Source organism: Tursiops truncatus, chromosome 16, assembly GCF_011762595.2.
Source record: "Tursiops truncatus isolate mTurTru1 chromosome 16, mTurTru1.mat.Y, whole genome shotgun sequence".
Lineage (NCBI taxonomy): Eukaryota > Metazoa > Chordata > Mammalia > Artiodactyla > Delphinidae > Tursiops > Tursiops truncatus.
In genome coordinates, this window is record NC_047049.1 from 29121527 (window position 1) to 29143349 (window position 21823).

Sequence of the window (21823 nt, forward strand, 5' to 3'; positions counted from 1 at the left end):
GGCTTGTCTCCCCCAGTGGAACTGTGTAAATGGAAATCAGACCACTGCCGAGCAGCTTGAAAAGATAGCTTTCCCTGAAGCAGTGGTGTGATTTCAGGTCTCCCTCCCACCCACCACTTCCCCACATGCCTCCCTTCTCCTCTGCCATCTCCAAGGGCTCATTCTGCCCCAGCTCTGCAGAGGAGAAACTCCTAAATGCAAACACGCAGCTCTGTCCGCCTCCGCTGCTAGCCTTTGAGAAGGTTGTTTGATGGGAGTTAGCAGAAGGCTTCACCACAGTCTGTGAAAATTGGTACTCATGCACGCCTGCTTTTGCTCACACGCTGAAGCCCACAGTGCCTGTAGTTAATGTAGTTTTGCACACAGCTAAGCTAAGCTTAAAGCCCACCAATGGAATTTAGTTGGTGTTCTTTAATGTTGCTAAATGCTAACATCGGCTAGCAGCATCTTTCTTCAGATCTCTGATGACACGAGTCTGCACAAATAAATTGGCATTCTCTCCTGACCTAACTCGTTGGCTCCAAAAGCTAGTTCACATGCTTCAGGGGACTGAGAAGAAGGACCAGAGGAGGAGGGACCAAATAGAAGAGTCATTTAATAATTTATCAGAATATCAATTCAGGTATCCAAAAAACCTTGAATGCAATAATGTACCCTCCTACAGATGCAAGGAAAATCATCGGACACACAGCCAAAACGGTATACTCTGGGGATTCTTCTCATAACCTTAATGGATTGCTCTAGGCAAGTGGTTCCCAGACCAAACTCATCTGCCAAATATCTTGGAAAGATTTTTTTTAGTATCGATTCCCAGACCCCAATCACAAATGGATTAAATAAAGGGATGAGACCTGGAAACTGTATTCTGTATTTTTTTTTAGTCCAAGTTATCACAATGACTGGCCCTTGGTCACTCAACTCTTAATTAGCACATTTAGAGGCATAGATGAGTGACCCAGAGGCTGAGCTGTGCTGTTTCTGCAGAGAATGATATTTTCCTGTGGGCACAGTTGACTTAGAGTTGCTCTGAATTTCTCCTTTGAAAGCAGGATGGGGCCATTTTTTAAACCTGTGCTGGTTTAAAAGGATTCCAAAAAGTGAATAGTTATATAATCATGGGGTAGGTAAAGTAGCAAAAGTAGAAATCAAAAAGATCAATAAATTTGACTGCCTAGAAGTTTTGAACTTTTATACATCAGAATACAATGCGAACAAACTGAATCAGTCAAAGAAAACTGGGAAAAATTTTGCAATATACATGCAAACAAAGGATCACTATCTTTAATAAATAAATAGTTTTTATATATCAATAGAAAAATGGGCAAAGGCCATGAACAGTCAGTTTACAAAAGAAGAAGTGGCAAAGAGACAAATGAAAAAAAATACTGTGCCTCAGTGTGAATTTTTTAAAAATACAAATTAATACAACACTGAAATCCCATTATCACCTCTCAGGTTGAGAAAGATATTTTAAAAGGTTAATATCCAGTGTTCTTAGGGGTATGAGGATATGGGTGCTCTCATACGTAGGTGATCAGAGCAAACTGATACAAGCTTTCTAGATAATATCCATATTATCAAAATGTGTATATTAGTCAGGATAGATGAGGTTATGCTCTGATAACAAAGGACCTCCAAATCTCCATGGCTTTCAACAAGAAAATGTATTTCTCTTTCACATTACTTGTCTGTCATGGCTCAGCTGTATATCTCTCCACATCATCCTCATTCCAGGATGCAGATCAATAGAGCAGCCTCTCTCAAGAACATTGTCAGTCTTCTGGCAGAGGGAAAAGAGACATGGCAAAATATGGGCTGCTTACTAAAGCCTCTGCCCCAGAGGTTTTAACATGTCCACCCACATTGCATTGACCAAAGCCAATCATGTGATCACTCTAGTGTTCAACAGAGCAGGGACAAAATAATCTTCCCACAGAGAGGGGCACCAACTGGGTAGGAATCAGATTTGGTGAGGAATCATACACTGCATTCCCTTTGACCTAGTGTTTCCAACTTCCAGCACTTTATCCATCAGAAATAATCATGAAGTGCAAAAAGTTTATATAAATGAAGTCCTGCATCACATAATTTATAATGGCAAAAAATTACAAACAACATAAGTCCCCAAAGGAGGAGCCTAGTTAAATAAATTTCTATGATTGAAGAACTTAATATTCTTTTATAAGTGAAGAATATATAGGGCTTCCCTGGTGGCGCAGTGGTTGGGAGTCCGCCTGCCAATGCAGGCGACGTGGGTTCATGCCCTGGTCTGGGAAGATCCCACGTGCCACGGAGCGGCTAGGCCCGTGGGCCATGGCCACTGAGCCTGCGCGTCCGGAGCCTGTGCTCCGCAACAGGAGAGGCCACAACAGTGAGAGGCCCACGTACTGCAAAAAAGAAAAAAAAAAAGAATATATAATAACAATAACATGGCAGCATGTTTAAGATGTTCACGAACTAAAAAAACTGGTGAACAATGTGATCCCAATTATGTAAAAACTGAGAAATATATATATGTATGTGTCAAAGAACTCAGTAAATATTTGTTGAATTAATAAACTAAAAAATACTGGAAGGGTATCTACCAAAATGTTATCATATCTTAAGACACTTGGATTATGGGGGATTTTTCTTTTTCTTCTTTGTGTTTCTCTATATTTTTCCTTTTTTTTTCCAATCAGCATATTTTACTTCCATATTCACGAAAAGATATTTTTTTTTCTAAAATTATTGCAATACATTTAAACAAAAACAAAAGGGGTGTGGTGGGAAGTGGGTATCTTCTTTGCAGGACACCACAGTAACAAGGCCTTCCTGTCTTTGAAGGGCTAGGATGGCCAAGAACCATAAAATAATTGCCCTTTCCTGGGGTAGTCCTGTTTCATGCAGCCTGTAAATGATCTAGAAGCATCTAACAGACCACTGTGTTTCCATCTTTCCCTCTGTCTCTCTCTCTCTCTCTCTCTCTCTGGATATCAGCCACAACTATGTTCGAGGGTCCATTACACTTTTTATCATCAACTTGCACCGATCAAGAAAGAAAATTAAACTGGCCGGGACTCTCAGGGACAAGCTTGTGCACCAGTACCTACTGCAGCCCTATGGACAGGAGGGCCTGAAGTCCAAGTAAGTGCCGACCCGGAAGTAGCTTAGGAGCGAGCGCAGCAGGAGCTGGGTGTGCGGGGAGTTGGAGTGCCGCTTTGCTGAGGGCACCAAGGCTGCTGCTAATTCACTCAGGGACTGCTTACTCCCTTTAGGACCCTGGTCAAGCCCCTCCCTGTCTCTAGGCTTAGAGTCCCCAACCATAAAGTCAAACGATGGACAAAATATATCTCAATAAGGACACTCTTGGATTCTGGACCACAGGATTCTTCATTATGCAGGGATGATCACATTTTAAGCCATTTAGCATCCTTGGTCCCTACCCACTAAATGCTAATAGCACCCCCAGTCATGTGACAACCAAAAACAGCTGTAGTTAAGAACCACATCCATTCCAGCTGTAACATTCTGTAATGCTGTAACTCCCTGTTTGTCTCCATCTACAAACCTTGTGGGGCTTAAAGGAAGGAGTACTGGACAAAGGATCAGAAGTTCAGAGATCAGGAGTCAGTGCTAATGAATTAAAGATTTGGATTTAATTAAAAGATTTAATTTGGGGTTAATTTGGATTAATTTTTAATTTAATAAAAAATAAATGTAAATAAAACCCTGGAGAAATAAATAAAATAAAATCACTGTAAGAATAAAAAAAGAGTCAGTTCTGCCCCTAACTTTATAGTTCTGGGCACATCACCTCTCTGGAACGCAGTTTCCTTATCTGAACATTAAGAGAGAAATTATATTCTGGGGGCCCTGTAGTCTCTTCAAACTCTGTAAGTGTATGATTCTGTGATACTCTACCTCCCTCAGTCTCTTCTAGAGACTTTGGCAACACAGAAAGCAGCTCTAGGCCACCCCATCCTGGAGGAAGGCCTCCCAGGAAGGGTATGGGATACTGTACAGACTGGGAGCGCTCCCATTCCTTTTTTAATGTTTACCAAGTTTAACAAAGCTATAAACTTGGAGCAGGTGGCTTGTGTTCCCACAGCTGCCCACAACTATTTGCGCTATAATTGTTTGCTGTTTCACAGCAACCTTGGTGGCTTGCATTTGGTTTCCAACTGTATGCAATGGGAACAAAACACAATCTGGGAAGTCACTTATTGAGCGTCTTTAGCCCACGCTAGATCTGTATTCAGTCTTGGTTCACATACTGGCTCTTTTTTCTGGCTATAAGTACATTGCTCCCACTTTTCTTTCCCCTCAATCCTATCTATCCCAGCAGAACTCCCGTGAGCATTTTATCCCCTCTCTCCATTTCCCAGTAGTTCATGACTGGTGTGCTGAGTTCCTGGTCTTCATTCTAGGCAGGAGACTCGGTTCTGGTTCACTAAATAACCTGGGCACATCCTTTAATCCTAACCCCTAGGCCTCAGTTTCCTCATCTGCAAAATTCAAGAGTTGCTGTGTATTTGGTAAGGTCCCTTCCAGCTCTAAAATTCTCATCCTGGTCTGATCTTCTGAGGCCCGTATGTTTAAGTCTCCCACTGCCATTCAGTAATGACTCACAAAGTCACGTCTGGCAGAGGGACTGACTCCTCAGCAGTGATTGTGACAGTTCAGGGTCCTCTAGAACCCAAGATATTAGGAGCTGAGCCTGCCCAATGTCAGGAAGACCACGTGTACCACGTGGAAGGAACCGACCAAATGCCTTAGTCTAACAGGCTGAGGTGTCAAATCCCAGCTCTACCACTTGCTGGCTGTGTCCTGAGGCAAGTTACATCATCTCTATGAGCCTCAGTTTCTTCAACTGTAAAACTTCTCCTGTGAAGAGAAGTAAATGAAGTCATCTATGTAAAGTTCCTGATACCTAGTAAACGCTCAGTAAATGCCCATTGCCTTCCTCTTCCTCAACTCAGAACTCTAGCCAGTTGGGGACGAAGAGGGGAACAACTGCTCTAAGAATGTTCTTCAAAAGTAGCATCTTCTCAGACTTTTAAGATAATGTGTGGATAAGACATCTGTTAAGATTATGGTGAAAAGACATAAGAACTGCATAAATGCAAAACCATGAAACATGAGGAAATGATGGTCCAGGGTGGCACCATTTTATGAGCTTGTTTCTCCATCAGCCAAGGGCACAGGCCTCTAACCCTGTTTACCCAATTCTGTGTCCCTGCCTCCAGGATCACAGCTCTGATGTTTGAACCTGGCCACACCTTGGCCCCTGTCCTGCTTATACGTTCTCTTTAGAGTGACTGAAGTGACTCTCACTGGCTTACCGATATGCTGCATTTCCAATTATGCTCTCGTGCATCTAACCTTGTCACCATCTTGGTGAGGAGCTATGTTCTGGCTTTGTTGACAACGTCAGAGAAGGACAGGGAAAAAGAGAATTTCATTCCACAGGGGTCCTGAAGAGGAATTTGGTAACACCCACTGAAATCAAATAGCAATGTTATGCAATTAGAAGAGGGAGCTGGAACCCGAAAGCCTGGATATGAATCCAGGCTACCATTACCTGTGTGACCTCAGCTCCCTTACCTGTCAAGTGGGGTTATTGTGAGAATCAAATTAGAGCATATGGGTGAAATGAAGCCTTCTACAAATGAAAATTTCACACATCCATGCATGCACATACATATAGAAGTATAAATACAGACACACACATATGATTTTACATATATTGTATTAAAGGGAGTTTTGGATTAGAAGTCAACAGAACTGGATTCCAGCCCTATTCCTGCCAGTACTTCACTGTGGAACTCTGGGCCCTTCACTCACTTCTCCAAGCCTGTTCCTCTTCCTGTGAACTCCTACTAATTTAACACCTCTCTCGTTCTAGAGAGAATGTGCTGAGCCATCTCTGACTGTAAGCTGCCGGACAGGGACTGCCGTGCACACGTTCAGGTGGTACATCCCACTCTCCTGCTCAGTAACTGCTCAGAAGAGCAGGAGCCCTCCGTGGTTCTGGGATGGGGGTCTCACAGGAAGAGTGTGGTTTTGGTGCAGCAGACTCTGCAGGGAAGGATGAAAGGAAATGCTCGGAAGTGATTTCAGCCTTTGGTGTCTCCCCCTCTCTCTTATAAACCTCTGGGGCCAGATTCTGTGTTCTGTGCCTGCTAATTCCTTGCTGTAGCCTGAAGCCATGTCAGTTCAGAAGAGGATGGAAAGCTCTGGGAACCTGTAACTGCTTCTGTCTTTAGGGACCAGGAAGAGGCTATAAAGAAGATCAGTGTGCCATTCAAGCCACCAGCTGGGCCTTTTGGCCTGGGGGTTTAAGGTTAGGGAGATACCGGCAAACTTTTTTGATGGGTAGAGAACATGGGGTAATTCTCCTTCTCTTAGAATTGCCATCAGGGTTGGAAATAGTTCAGATCTCTGAAAGGGTAGCTGCCTGTGAACTTGGGGCTCAGGGATGTTAGGTATTGTACAGGAAGCACCTTTGAGGCCACTCATCAGGCATAGTCCGGACATCCAGGTCCACAGTGAAGGTTCCTGTTTCTGATATCAGTGAGTGAACCAGTTGTGAGACCCGCCACTCAAGTCTCAACTCTTTATGTAAGAGATGGTTCTCACTCTGGGAACCAGACAAAAGGTGGGTGCCCTATACCCTATGGGACAGAAGAAGGGAAACTTTTAGAAAACTGCAGTGTGTACCAGAGAAGGGTATTCTGTGTCTGGAATATATATTCTTCAAAGATGGCTGAAGAAAATAGGGAGATTTAATTTAGACAAGAAAAATAAGGTAAGTTGGGAGGACTTTCTTCAGATATTCAAAGGGCTGCTAAGTGAGAGAAAACAGATTTGGCCCAGGATCCTCTAACATGACAGAAAACCAGGGACTACAATTTAAAAGAGAAAGATTTCACCACAAAACGAGCTCATTTTCCAAAGGCATGCCTGGCTTAACTGAGGACAGGACAGGCTTTCTCAGGAGGTAGACTATTAATCAAGGAATGAGTGGCCATGGCCACCTCAGAGGTGCTCTGAGATTCCTTACTCAGTGGGAGGTTGAGGTGAAAGATTACTGCTTCCCATCAAACTCTAAAATTCTATTAGTCTCTTCCATTTCCCTCCCCCCACACCCACTTCACTTTTGGAGCCTATTGTCTCTATGGTCACCAGAAAAGTAGCTTCTTCAAGCCACCAAAAAGACACACAAAGAAACTGGTGCTACAAGAGAAAGTGGTAGTTATACCACGCTAGTTCTCTTCCAAAAAACCTCCAGCTGTAGGTCCCTCCCCTGTCATTTTCACTGCTTCCTCACCTTTCTGGGGGAAACACTTACCATTCACACCTAAGACAGTAATATTTCCCCTTCTAGGTAAGGCTAAGAGCACCTTTGGGGCAGCTCTACCATCTGCGAGAGAATCTGCCCAATGCCTCATGTGATCACAAATCAATGAACATTGTCCTTTAGGGAATCATCTCTACCCAAGACATAAATATCTCCAATGTCTTTCAGCAAACAGAAAAGCAACATAAAGTTGGGTCAAGCAAGGCAATTTACATCAAAGAACAGGAAGACTCACTTTGTAGGGGAAAGTCAAACCAGGAGCAGGTGTCTCACCAGACCCCAGCATTCTGCCCTATGTGTCATATTCAATTCCATTTGGAGAGAAAATGATCCAAAAATTGGAAAAGAAGGAAACAACTTTCATCACACTGGTTCTTCTATTCTGATGCACTGATGCTAAGAACCCTGGGGTGGAATAATGCTTTGAGGTGGTCTGGTTCACTCCCCTGCCCTCAGACAGTCTGTAGCTAGGACATCTGGACCAGAAGATGCTCTATATCTAAAGACCTCTAGGGAAGGAGTGCCCACAGTTTCAATCCTGTCTGAACATTTAATTTTATAGGAACACTGGGGCAGACCGTGCCTGTGGCTGGGACTTTATATATAATAAACAGCACCATGAAGCATTTTAGAGTTGAAGAAACTGAATTTTAGGGCACTAAGTGACTCATTCAAGAGTCACACAACTTGGGCTTCCCTGGTGGCGCAGTGGTTGAAAGTCTGCCTGCCAATGCAGGGGACACGGGTTCGTGCTCCGGTCCGGGAAGATCCCACATGCCGCGGAGCAGCTAGGCCCGTGAGCCATGGCCGCTGATCCTGCGCGTCCAGAGCCTGTGCTCCGCAACGGGAGAGGCCACAACAGTGAGAGGCCCACATACCGCAAAAAAAAAAAAAAAGTCACACAAGTATTAAGTGACAGATCTAGAAAGTACCTATCATCCAGTTCTCCTGACCCCAAGTCCACTGCACTTTCTTCAACACTGTGCTACCCTAAGAGTCCAGTAATGTAAAATTATAATGATATTGAAAAATATACATTATATATAGCCGAGCTCTGTCATGATACTGTCTGAGTTCATTTCATCTTAGGCTTAAGAATACAATGTATTATGTATTCATGATACATTATGAATATATTTGAAAAGTATTAGGTGACCCACCAGTTTTCTCTCCTTTAGGCTAACTCATCCCTTTTCCATTAACTTTTCTTCACGAGTCCTAATTTCAGATCCTCTGTGAAAGTTCTTCTTTGAGCTGCTTCTAAGATTCCATTTCCCAATCACAGAATTTTAGGGAAAGCCATTTTTTTTCTCAGCAAAACCAGGGAATTCCCTTCTGTTTCTTCTATGCTCTTCTCAAACCAAATGATTATTAAATACCAGGAGTGCCTGTAAGTTGGTTTAACTTGAGGTCTCTAAAAATCCATCTCAGCATTTTATATTCTGACCCCATGCACACAGACACTGCCAGATCCCCTGAACCTCATGGAGCCCCACCCTCAGAGGGAAAGATGCTGTCAGGGGAGGACTCCCAGGGAAACTGGAGAGTGTGTATCTTTATCCATTCATCAACTTTGATTGAGATCCTGCTTTGTGCCAGACGTAACTCTTCCTCTTCATCACTCTGACTTTCAGTGGCAACTAATCTGGCTAAATTCTTAATGAATTGTGGTCCCATAATTAATAAGAACTCGGGAAACACGAGTAGACAAATTAGGAAAAAACTCTGAACATAAAGTTTAATGTGATGTTTCAGATCAGAATGTCTCTTGATTGCCAGGCCACGTCATCAGCTGACCTTCAAGAGCTATTTAATAGGGATGTTTGGAGGGGAAAGGGATTCTGAGGTCTCTGCCCTCAAAAAGTTCATCTCTATTATTAGAAGCAAAAAAACAAACAGGAAGCAGACTGTGGGTGGTGCCATGAGAGAGGTGCAGAATATTTCTGCTTTGGGGCTAATAGGTTTCATATTAAACGTTTAAATTTCATATCTGTATGAGCCTCTCCTTCAGCTGCCATGTTTTAGCTGAAAGAATTTCAAGCCTCCTATGAACCAAGAATCTTATTGCCTGTTCTGTGAAGAAATGAACATCTTTTTCTTCTTTTTTCTACGTACTGCTTATTTTTTCCATCTCTCTGGGATATAACTTTTGCTTTGATTTCAGCCTCATTAAATCCTATATCAAAGGAAAACATTGGCATCTAACTGCATGCCTTTAGAGAGGTGTCATTTGATGTTAGCCAAACAGAGAGGTTCTGAAAATACTGAAGTAACTCCCAGGTGCTAAGACTTTAAAAATATCTTCATGTCCCTGTTGGAACAGACCACATTATGATACTTCATCTCCAGATTCAGAGCTTGGCTAGTATGAAAAGTTCTGAGGGCTGAACTGGCCACCACCTGACCCACCACAGATATCGGGAAGCATCACATTTATTTTGGGACATGGACAGATCTGGTAAAAGGAGCTTTAGGAAAAACCTTAACCTTAAGAATTCTAGGGCTTCCCTGGTGGCACAGCGGTTGGGAGTCTGCCTGCCAGTGCAGGGGACGCGGGTTTGGGCCCTGGTCGGGGAGGATCCCACGTGCCGTGGAGCAACTAAGCCCGTAAGGCCACAACTAAAGAAAGCCCACGCGCAGCAATGAAGAACCAACGCAGCCATAAATAAATAAATAAATTTATATTAAAAAAAAGAATTCTATACCAAGAATTCTCACTCAGAAACAAAACCTGAAGACCTGTCTTCTGGGACTGAAGGGGCCATTACTCCATATATCTCAGCAGATTCAAGACATCTAAGTGTTCAAGTTCTATACTGCTTATATTAGTTGGTACTTGGAGTTTTTGAACTCTGGTTGACCAGATGTATTCCCTGCAGGTTTCCATTATCCTCACTTGTCTGGGATCATTTAAATTAGTTTCTTCTTAAAATAAACCACTCTATAAAAGTTCTGAAATTATTAAAAGATGACTTTATAGAGGAAAATTTTGGAAGTACTCTTAGAGATCAAGAAGTTTCTTCTATAACATCCCTGACAAAAAGCCCGTCAGCTTCTGTTTGATAAGACTCTTCATCTCATGAGTTGGCCCACTTTAGGACTAGACAGGTCTTATTGCAGGAAAGATCCTCCTTACTTGTGGCCAAAGGGTGTTTTCTTCCCATTTCTATCCTTGCTTTAGAAAAATTAAGCAGAGTAAATCTATACCATCCTTGTAACAATTTTCCAATATGTGTTCCCTTAGAGTTCTAGCCTCCAATCTAAACACTCTCAGCTTCTTCAGCCATTCCTCAAATAGCAGGTTCCCTGATCACTCCCTGTCTGTTCACCTTGGAATCCATTGAGTTATATAAACTTATCTCATATGATTAACTGTTCAATTTTCTTACCTCAGACAAGCTTAGTTGTGGAGGTCTGAGAAGGAGTAGGAAATGTGAACATTTTGTTATTACAATTTACCTCACCAACACAGAACAGTAATATTTTAAAATCTTTTCCAACTTCATAATGAATAACAGTATTATTATGTTAAGTTGTATTCTTTAAGTATTAGTGAGGTTGAAATTTTTGCATCTATTAGCATTTTATTGCTTTTGTGAATTTTCTACATCCCCTTTGTTTATTTTTCTATTGGGCTGTTATCCACTTTATTAATGATTTGTAAGTTTTTTCTAATATAAGGCAATTTCCCCTTTGCTACCTATCATATGTGTTGAAATATTTTCCTCAGCATTTTATTTGCTATTTTTCCAACTATTTCATTTTTAGGGTGTTATCTTGACATACAGAAGTGTTCCCTTTTTATACAGTTAAATCTACCTTTTGCTTTGTGGTTCCTTCTTTCCATTTATATGGTTATCTACTTATATTCCTGAAATCAGATAAATATATATCTTTATTTTCTTCTAGTTTCTTTTTTGTTTCATTTGTTATATTCATTACTTTAATGCGTTTGGAATTCGCTTTGATGTTCTGTAAGAGCTAAGGAACATCAATAGTGCTTTTTAAGCTGAGAGTGTGTGAGGAAACCTGTTAACCTCTGCAGGGCTTCAGGTGCCAGTTTTAAAATGTCAGAAAAAAAGATGGTGGAGACCTCTTTTTCCTGGAGGTAAAGGCCCTGCTGTTGCACATGTAACCACATCACCTGCAGGCCTTTTGAAAGGCCACTCAGAGCCCCTCAGAGGGACAGAGGAGCTGCAGAGGCTGGGAGCAAGGAGAGGCAAGAGAGATGCCTGGGATTGGGGAGATGTACGAAATGGTTGAAGGTGAACAGGAAGGTGGTACTTCTAACCAGCAAAGTTCAAGTTAGTGTTCCAGTTCAGAAAGTCTGAAATAGATGCTGTGAAAGTATAAATATAAATATATATGACTATATGTATTTATAAGAATTCTTATACTTAAGGCTCAGAGTCAGTCTGTAGAAAAAATAAGGAGAAGTAAAAGTGTAGAGAAATAAGCCTTCCAGTTTTTACTCAATGTACGCTTACTCAGCAAGACCTAGAGGAGTTTGGATTCTTTTCACCCTTGTGCTCATTTGAGGGTTTTGGGTGGCTCCTAAAGAGAGAGTAGCTATAAGCAATGCATACAGCATTATCTAAGTAACTAATTATATACATATCTGGAAAATATAGTGAGGGTACTGAACGATATATTTAACCCCCTTAGTGCCTTCTGCCTGAAGAGAGCTTGAACTGCTCTTTGTCTGTGGGGAGCTCTCTGTGACACAGCCCAAGACCTGAGAGGAATCTAAATGACTTTAGCGACCTTGCTTTTCAAGAAAAGCACACTTTTCCTTCTCAGTGCTAAAGAAATACAGAGTTTTTTATCTGTGCAGATGCTCCATTGGATTTGGTTCTGAATTCCTGCTGTGAAGTGCCATGCACACCCCTCCCTGGTGCATACTGAGGAGCTCGTCCATCGCACCAGAGCGCTCACTACAGGGAAAACGTTAGATGCAGCAGTTCTGCAGAAATAGCAGAAGTGCTCACTCTACACTATTCAACAAAAAATTTGCCTTTGAAAAGTTCACATGTTATTTTTAGTTTAAAAAATGTGGCCTCTTACATGGTACTCCAAAAGAGTAAGAAAAAACCTGTTTATTCAAAAGAAATTTAGAACGTAATGGTTAGAAAACTATTTGATCCCCGACCCCTGCCCCAGCTACCAACATACTCCCACTCTTTCGTCATCAGCTCGTGCTGATCAACCGTGGCTCTACTTTGAATTACCTGGGGGCCTTTAAAAGCCCCAGTGCCCAGGCCACACCCCAGACCAATTAAATCAGGCTCTGGACTGGGACCCAGAAACCAGTATTTTTTAAAGCTCCCCAGGTGATTCAAATATGTGGCCAAAGTTGAGAACTATTGTCCCTCTAGAAAATACTGGAACAAGATTCCAGCTGATTTGCATCTCTGATTTCACCCAGATTCTATTCTTCATTCAGGCACTAAGCCATTTTGCCAAAGGTGCGAACATGCCAGGAGCCCCTGGGAGTTCTCTATGACTAAGTGGAAAGATGTGTACGGTTCCCAAAGATTTTACTGTTTGTTTTGTTTTAACTCCCAGATTAGTAATGTACAGATCTCTGTGCAGATTAGAGGATTATAAAATGCTTTTATATTTTACAGTGACTTGACATCTTAAACCAAGATGTTTAGGAATCCAGCATTTTCACTGTTACTTTCTGAGAGATTTCATTTGCTCTCAGCTCTAGAATACATTTTCTTCCAGATCACTCCCAGCAGCTGGAATCTCTCTGCATAGCTGTCCATCAATACTGTGGTGTCCCCACCCCAGCTCCACTCACTTGGGGACCCTCGTTGCAAGCAGAGATTTCTGTTCTGTTCCAGGTGACCCAGATGAAATCCTGGTAAATGAGCACTTTAGAGTAAAGCTAACACGTTTCTGGGCAGTTGATTCTAAACTGAGGGGCAGGGAAGCAGAATACATAGGTAGTTCTGGTGGGCAGGGAAGAAATTACCCTTGTCTTCTCCTTTCTCCACATCCTCCAGAGGCTGTGGTTTAGCTGATGGACAAACATAAGCCTCAGGGAACTGACAAGTCCTAATCCACCTCATCCCTATAGCAGGTCCAGGGCCTTGAATCAGTATTTCTTTGGCTGCCAAGCATCGGGAACCCACAACAGGATGTGGTTCATTCAGACAAGGGGTTGGAGCTCCAAGCTGTGGACCAGCTGCCAAACACCAGCAGTCGCTTGACAGCCTATCCTCCTCCCCACTCACCTTCTCTAGAACAACTCAGAGTCACCACACTCTTTGTACTCTGACATCTGTGGACCCTGGAGCAGAAACTGTGCCACCAGGACATCTTATTTTTCCCTTTTGAGGGTACACCAGTGCACCTGATGCTATAGGAACACTGTCAAAATCTGATCAAACTGAGCTATTTATCCCTTTGGTTTAACATATTTGAATAGGTTTCCAGGAAGCCGTGACCTTACAGTAATGGAACTCATTTTGGGCATAACTAATGGACTCTATTTCATACCCTCACATATGGAAAACCTGTCTGTGCACACACACGCCTGCCCTTTTACCTGACTCTCTTGATCTCACCTGCAGACTGCCTGTAATAAAGAGAATGCTTCTGATCCTCTACTGCCCCTTCCAGCTCCACACAACTAGGACTGGGGAAACCTGGTCCCTCCCCACACAGGATACTTTAAGACAAGACCGACCACAGAGGGTAAATATAGGAGGATGCATGCGTAAGGAAGGGAGAGTTGAATTCTAACCTGGGAATCTGGGAAATCCTCAGGGCTGAGGACCATTGAGCAGGAGCTGTAAGGATGAGCCATACATCTAGGAAATGCTGGAGGGAAGGCTATTCCAGGCAATGGAATGAGCTTACTAAAGGCTTAGAAGTACGAAAGTTCAAGGGCCATTTTGTTTGGGGCCATAGCATATCGTCTCACGTGACTGGAATAGAGGATGCTTTATGAGGTGAGGGGAGAGGCCATAAAAATACATTAGTGCCAGAATGCAGAAGGCCTTGAAATCCAGGCCATGAGGTCTGATTTTCTTTCTCTCTCTCCCCTTGTGTAATGTGTTAATTATAGTGCCTCTGACCACACATTTGCATATTTCTGTGTTTTCTGTCATAGTGGGTAAGGATTACATCTGTTATAATTGAACTTGTACAACACAAAGAACAGTAGGACTATGAATAATGCCCCTTTCATACCATTTGTGAATGTCGGTGATCATGGCACCAAGTCTTTACAATGGGAGGGAACAGGGCTAACCACATGGTAAAGTCTCCGTGATTTTAATAGCTGGCTCCTATTGCGGTTTGAGTGTGCTATGCCTATGACATGGAGCTTTGAGATGGCCACAGAATCAAATTGTCTTCCCAGAGTGCCCCCAGATGACTGCCTCCTCTGTTGGAAGTTAACAATATCAGTGTAAATCCAGGTTCCTTAGCTGGGCTCTCACCTTGTTTGCCAAGTGTGCTGTTATTTTAAACCACTAGAAGCAGATGGTAGGATCCCATGATGGCATAAACCATTATTACACAGACCTGGATAGAACACAGATCAAATCATGACCCCCAAACCTAACTGCAAACAGGAAAAGCTTACATCCCTAACAACTTGCCTAAAAATCCCCAGCTCTGCTTGCATAAAGGAGTCCTAGTTCAGTGATACAGAAGCTAGATTGAAACTCCTCATTATTTCAATATGCTCTCAAAGAACAGGACATAGGGCAAATGATCTTATCAGCCTCAAATTGTCTAAGTGGCCAGGAACTTCATATATAATGCGGGCTTTTCAAGGGGTAAGGGGAAAAGGAAGCGTTCACCTCCATTTTTCACTTTGTCTCCTCTCTTTAACAACAGCAGAGTAAGGGACTGGAGTGTCCAACCAACCACATGAGAACCCTTGGAGAGGCTGACTGAGTGGAACCCGACAAGCATTAATGTGAACCACTATCATGCGCAAGCAGGCACTGAACCACGTGCCACTGAAAATTTAGAAATGAGAACAATTAGCCTAGCAGGAGAACAATCCCCTAACACATAGGAGAAAGCTTCAGGACACGCTTGGGAGGAAGTAACCCTCCCAATGACCCCTCAGGAGTAGGAGCTCCCCTGAGAGGGTCATGAGCATCCTACAGCTTTTGCTTCAGCTGGGCAAGTGGGGACTAGCCTGCTGCGGCCACCTCCGAGCGGCCCTCCTCAGCGGGTAGCATCACTCACGGCCATTTCAAAGGAACCTCCTCTCTAAGCTACTCCAGATGCACAGCCTCTCCCGGAGCAGGGAAATTGAGCGAGGCCCCCCCCCCCCCCCCCCCCCCCCCCCCCGTCCTCAAACCCGGCCGGCCTCCCTCCCGGCTCTAACCTGCCCCTGAGCTGGAGAAGGGCAGGGCAGCTGCACACACCACCTTCCTAACGCAGCGAGGGGGCCTCCACGGGCAACTGGGCCTCGGGGGCCTGTAAAGCGCACACAGGTGCGGCTGGCGGGAGGGCGGGGCGCCGGGACCCAGGCAGGAGAGCCAGGCGCTGAGTCGCGCGTTGCCGCCAGCCCCGCACCTGCGCCCCCCTTCCCTGCACGCCAGCCGGGAAGCCGCACCCCCGGCCGGAATCGCAGCCCGGCCTCGGACGGTTCCTTAATATTAGCCACATTGCGGGGGTGCCGAGTGCACCGCAACGAAGTTTTTGTCGGGACTGGAGTGATCCTGCGGTTTGTTGCTCCAGGAGGCCAAGGGCCGCGCACGTCTCCGGGCCTTGCCGGGACCGGAGAGCAGGCTGGAGGGGCAGAGGCAAGGGCTCCGTTTCGGGGGAGCCGGCGCGCGGGCTCTCAGCACCGTTGTGAAGAGCAAGGGGGACCTCTAGTGGCGCGCGGGGAAGCACGCTGGCACCAGAGTCGAAGCCAGGAGGTTGTGCGGGTTATTGAGCAGAAAAGGGAGCTGATACCCTCCCCGCCCCACACTCCTCAGATTATTATACCTTCTCCCTTCTCTCCTTCTTCCTCCCTCCCTTCTGCTCCCCACTCCTGCTTTCCCTCCCTCCCTCCCTCTCTCTCATTTAACAATCCAGAAACCCAGACCAGAGCCAACTGTGACATTTCTAGGCCTGCACACGCCATGCTCAGATGTGGACTCTAACTCAAGTCTCTGTCCTCCCACCACAGTGTCTTTTCCTTCCAGATTGTAGTTCGTGTACCCATGTATTTATATCCCATCCTTCTTTTACTGAGCACCTGCTATATGTGGGTTAGTGGACAGGAGAGCACGAGATGAGCAGGGCGGACACATGGTCTTCCTGACTAGGGGAGGGACTGACAAGCAGTCAGCGATCCCAGTGCTGTGACGAGTGCAGAGACAGGAGAAGTACTGGGTGATAGGGAGTGCTTTGCGGGCACCTGACCTGAAGGACAGGTAGGAGTTAGCAGGGCAAAGGAGGCTGGAAGCAGGGATGGAATACGGAGAAGTTTCCAGGAAGAGTGACAACATGTACAAAAACACTGAGAGTAGAGAGATTGTGACTGGAACACAGAACACAAGGAGGTGGGAGGTGGTGGGGAGCTGCAATGGGCAGCAGCTACAGGGGCCTCTATGGGCTACAGACGGAGGTAAATGGCCTCGCTCATGGGGTCTTGTAAGGACTTTGGAGAATGTTCTAAGATCAGCAGGAAGCTACTGAGCATTTAGACAGGTGAATGTCATGATCAGATTTCTACCTGTGCAGGATCACTCTGAATTTGGCATTAAACTCTGCTTCAGGCTAGCTATTAGGCTGTGGGCAGCCAACCTGAAAGATGTGGGAGCCAGAACGAATCTTTGGGTTCATCTAGTCTGTCATACAAATGGAGAAACCCAAGCTCACAGAAGGCAAATCACTTTCTCAAAGTGGCTGAGGTGGAACTAGTTATCTCTAAGTCCCATTCAAGGCCCTAAATATGCCAGCAGAAACCAGACACTAGCTCCCCAGGCTGCTCCCGATAATACGCAGGCTTCCCTTGCCTCTGCTCCCACAGAAGTCCAGCCAGAGTCAGGCCAGAGACCAGCAAAGTATCTTCAAGACTGGCAAAGAACCTCACTAGACTTGCTTCCCTGAGACCTCAGAACAGCTGAAAGCTTGCTTCAGTATCCATGGCTAACAAGAACCATAAAGTAAGCCATGAAGACCAGAGACTGTAGACAGGTGGTGGGGGAAGGAGGGTGACCCAGCCAAGGGGATCCCACAGAGACCTGGGAAGCAGAGGGCTTGACTCCAAGTTGAGACACTGAATCCCATTTCAAATAGCATGCAAAGAAAACAAGTTCAGGAACAAAGCAATTCAGACTTTGAAAAAACAGATGGTGATAAAAACTCAGTTGTCCTAATATTTGGATAATTTAAAAGCCCTCAGCAGCTAGGGAATTAAGAGAAATAGCTCAACATGGACTGGATCATTTAGCATTTGGTTTGAAATGTCACAGGCCAGGAAGGAGGTCCCAGTATGTGATGAAAATATGATAAGAAAGGTTTTCAAAGAAAGAAACATGATCCTAGTGAGTGCCATCTGGAATTGGGGAACAACACGAAATAGTAGAAACAGGTATCAGGAGGCCTGAATCCAAGACAGAGCTTAGCCACCTATTAGCTATGTGACCTTGCCCAGGCCACCTAACCTCTCTGACCTCATCTCAATAGTGAAGTTACAAAAATAATAATAATAATACTTGCCTGTGTACCTCACAGGGCTCTTTTAGCAGTCACAAGGGAGGCCAAATAGGACCATGGTGAAGGGCTGCAGGGCAAATCTCAGCTCTACCGCTTACCAGCTATGTGACTTAGGTGAATCTTAGACCCCTCTAAACTTTGATGTCTTCATCTGTAGGGATGCTAACACCTGCCTCAGTTGGTAGTTGTGAGGACTAAATGTGATAGAATAAATCACAGCATCCTGCCTTTTGCATAGACAGTGCTCAGTAATCAGTGATTTTTTATCATTAACATATGTTTGTAAACTTACAAGTTGTTCAGTGCATAAGAGTGGAAGATAATTGTAATATTTAGTGTGATATGACTTAACTGGGTAATAGGATAAATATTAAAATAAAAATGTAAGCAGGAAAATTAGAATGGAGGTGGTAAACCACACTGTCCATCGTTACAGTGACGGAACTTTGTAAATAAGGTTGTATGAGGACTTAAGGTCTCACAAAATTAACTCAAGTTGGCTTAGCTAAGAGGTGGTCATATAGATCTTTTGTAAGGATGAAAAAACGCTATCAATGATCAACGGCCACGTGTCCAGTTGGGATAAGCTATCTAGTGAGTGACTGTGAGAATCAGCGATAACTCAGGTCTTATCTAACATCTCTAGGGCCACTGAGAGCAAGAGTAATTGGTACATTAATGAAATCTGTAAAGACGCTCAGCAAACCTCCAGGGAGCCTCTTTAGAGCTGGAGAAACTCAGTCCAGGAATACCAGAAATAATGTGAAAGAGCCTCAAAAGTCCATTCACTTGTTCAGAAAATATTCCATCCCAGTTCTACGCCACTTGGTTAGGCACCGAGTATTTAGGGATGAAAGGCACTGGACCCTTCCTCATCCAGCTCACAGCCCAGTGAGGGGCAGAGTGGGTAAGTCCCCACAATTCAGTGAGGTGGTTATAAGCTTTGGGTACACGAGAGTGCAGAGTTGGGGCTCCTAACCCAAGGGTCAAAGAGGGTTCCCCAGAGGGGGCAACACGAGAGCAGGCTCGGCAGGGCCCCAGGGCAGTTAGTCCTGCAGAGGAGGAGGAGGGAGCACCACACACAGCAACCCAAAGTGGAACTACAAGTCATTTAATCTGGTCACGCTGGGCCAAAGGTACGCTCAGTTTCCGAGGTTCCTTTGTAATGGCAACAAATGTCGTAGCCCTCCCACACTAGTACTTGTCCCTTTAAAAACCGCTTGCTTGAAAAAAGCACCTGATGCCCCCTTCCTCCCAAAAAAATCTATTAGGAATTTTATAGCAGTTTTAAATGAACTTGTGTCTTATTAATCCCAAGTGTCTACAGGCATTCACATTTGAAAAATATTTACTTTTTTTTTTAATGAACTGGTATATTTTATTCCCACCAGGATCTACTGACATATTCATTTGAGAAAGATCTACCTCATTTATGGGCAAAATTTAACTGTTTTTCATTGGGAACAACCTGTTCATGCGTATACTGATGATGTCCTTACAATGACTGCCTACTCAGCCCAAGCCCACCCCCAGAGGTCTGGGATCCACAGGTAGCACTGCAGTAAGGGGCACTGGCAGCATCTGAGACTGGGGAGGTGGCCGGAGCTTGGTTTCATCGTCCGGATTAAGGTGGAAGGGATGGCGTTGTTGGAGAGTTTGAAGCAGGGACAGCAGCAGATGGCTCTGTCAGCAATGTGGCCCTCACAGGAGAGGTAGGCAAGGCCAGGGGCAAGGAGATAGGTCACAGGGAAAACTCTGAACTAAAATAATAGCAGTGAAGGGAGAGAAAGAAGCAGATCTGAAAAATATTTAAAGGTAGAATTGGTTGGATTTAGCGACTCCATACCTGGGACCTGAGGGAGAAGACCCAGATGACCACAGCTTTCTGGCTTAGGTAATCTTATAGAGGGTGGTACCAGCCCAAAGATAAGAAGGCAGAGAAAAGGACAGAGTTTGAGGAGAAGATCTTGACTTTGGACACGTGACTATAAAGTTCCTGTGGAACAGCCAAGTGGAGATATAAGTTAGAAGAAGGATTCAGCCTTGAGATACAGGTTTGGGAAGCATCGACATGCAGATAGTAATTAAAGTCCTGGGTGTTGGTAACAGCACCCAGCTGGAGCATGTAGTGTGGGAAGCAAAGAGGTCCCAGGACCAAGCACCAGCAACCCCAGCATCTGAGAGGAAGCTATAAGGGAACAGTCCCCCAAAAAGGAACCAACATGCAGAAATGAAGGAGGAAAACGGAGGGAAAGAAAGAGAGAGAGAGAGAGAAAGAGAGAGAGAGAACGCTACCACGGGAACCAAGGGAAGAGAGGGCTTTAGGCAAGGAGTCATGAAACTCGTCAGTGCCACAGTACAAGGACCAAGAAGTTTACCTACCCAGAATGACAATGAAAAGAGTAACAAAAAAAACACCATCTCCCACTTACATGGCTCACTATGCTTTCAAAGCACTTTCACATTTTTTATTTCATTTCATTCGTACTACATCCTATATAGCCTATATTCTCACAGATGCAAAACTGAGGGAAGTGAGGTAAAGAGACTTGCCAGAGCCGTCTAGGAAGTTAGTGGCAGGCTCCTGGAATTAGAGACCAGTCCACAATCTTGATCATGCTCCCTGGTTCCAACCATACCTGAGTCAGCTTTTTAACCAACCAATAAGGAAATCAGAATGGAGCCTGTTGCAGAATAACTACTCGTTATTAGTATGGAAATGAAAAAGCTTGCTTCTCACACTTTGTTTTGACTTCCTAGAACCCAGAGATGGCAATACTCTGGGATCATCTGAATCTAAGGGGGTGTTGCCTAACTCCTCAGGGGGAGGGCTTGCACCTAACTCCATATATGGGAGGGACCACTGAAGGTTTTCAAGTGATAGCAATTTGAGTATGCTTTGGAAAGATTAATTAGTATTATTGAACTAGTATTTGATAGTGCATATGTCTGGCTGTTGGATATTCACACAACCTAGAACCAAATAATAAAATACACTGTGAAGACCTGTCCTGGCTTTTTTTGCACCTGAACCCCCTCTCCTCACCCTGCCCTCCACTCCAATGAGTACGCTGTATCCACCAGAGAGGGTCACAGAAGGTTCTTGCATGTTTGGTGAGGTCAACATTGACCTTTAGATCTCAATTCTCACACCTCCACATCTTCCAGAGGCAGGCCTGGCTCTCCACCCAGGAGCCCCCTGCTTGTTCATTCATTCCTCAGTCATACCAACAAGAGAGGGGGGCTGCCCCCTGGCCTGTCAGATCTGGACTGGGCCCAAACTGGTCCACGTCGGGCCGGGCCTGGAGCTGTCTCTCTGCCCAGCTCTCCCCTGGGAGCAATTTACATTGCACTTATCTCTGGGGGTTCATGGCTCTACTGAGCAAGGGGTCTGATGATCTCTCTCTAAACCTATCATTCAGAGCACAGAAGGAACACTAAACCAAGACCTCTTTATCAATTTCTAACAGTTTATTCTCTTCACAGCTCAGATGATACCACTACAATGTTATCACACTGGAGGCTGGGCAAGGCCCAGGAATAGTCATCACTGTAATGCTGATTTTCCAAAGTGACTTACAGCCTTATTTCCAGCTAGTAGCCTGGTTCTGGCCTTTTCTACTGACCCATAAAACTGAGCTTCAGTGGGTACTTGGCGGTCTGAGTCACTCCCCCGTCAGAAACAGCTGGGAGACTGTCTGGATTCTGTACCACAGGCCTAGGATGGGTGACGAGCCGTTCCCCTTTGCTCTCTAAGTCCTTCTCAGGGCTGAAAATGACTGATACACAGGAAGG

The 21823-nt window shown here is 44.6% G+C and overlaps 1 protein-coding gene across 5 annotated transcripts in view; it reads left to right on the top strand.

Annotated features, from left to right (window-relative positions):
* HPSE2 (heparanase 2 (inactive)) overlaps positions 1–21823 on the top strand; it is a 633877-nt gene that overhangs the window by 604476 nt on the left and 7578 nt on the right. For 4 of the 5 annotated variants that reach the window (XM_073794093.1, XM_073794091.1, XM_033841858.2 and 1 more), the window contains one exon: positions 2980–3126. The exons of the other annotated variant lie outside the window; for it this stretch is intronic. In XM_073794093.1, the coding sequence (XP_073650194.1) occupies positions 2980–3126 (147 nt within the window). The remainder of the gene's footprint in view (positions 1–2979; positions 3127–21823) is intronic. 5 annotated transcript variants of the gene reach the window in all.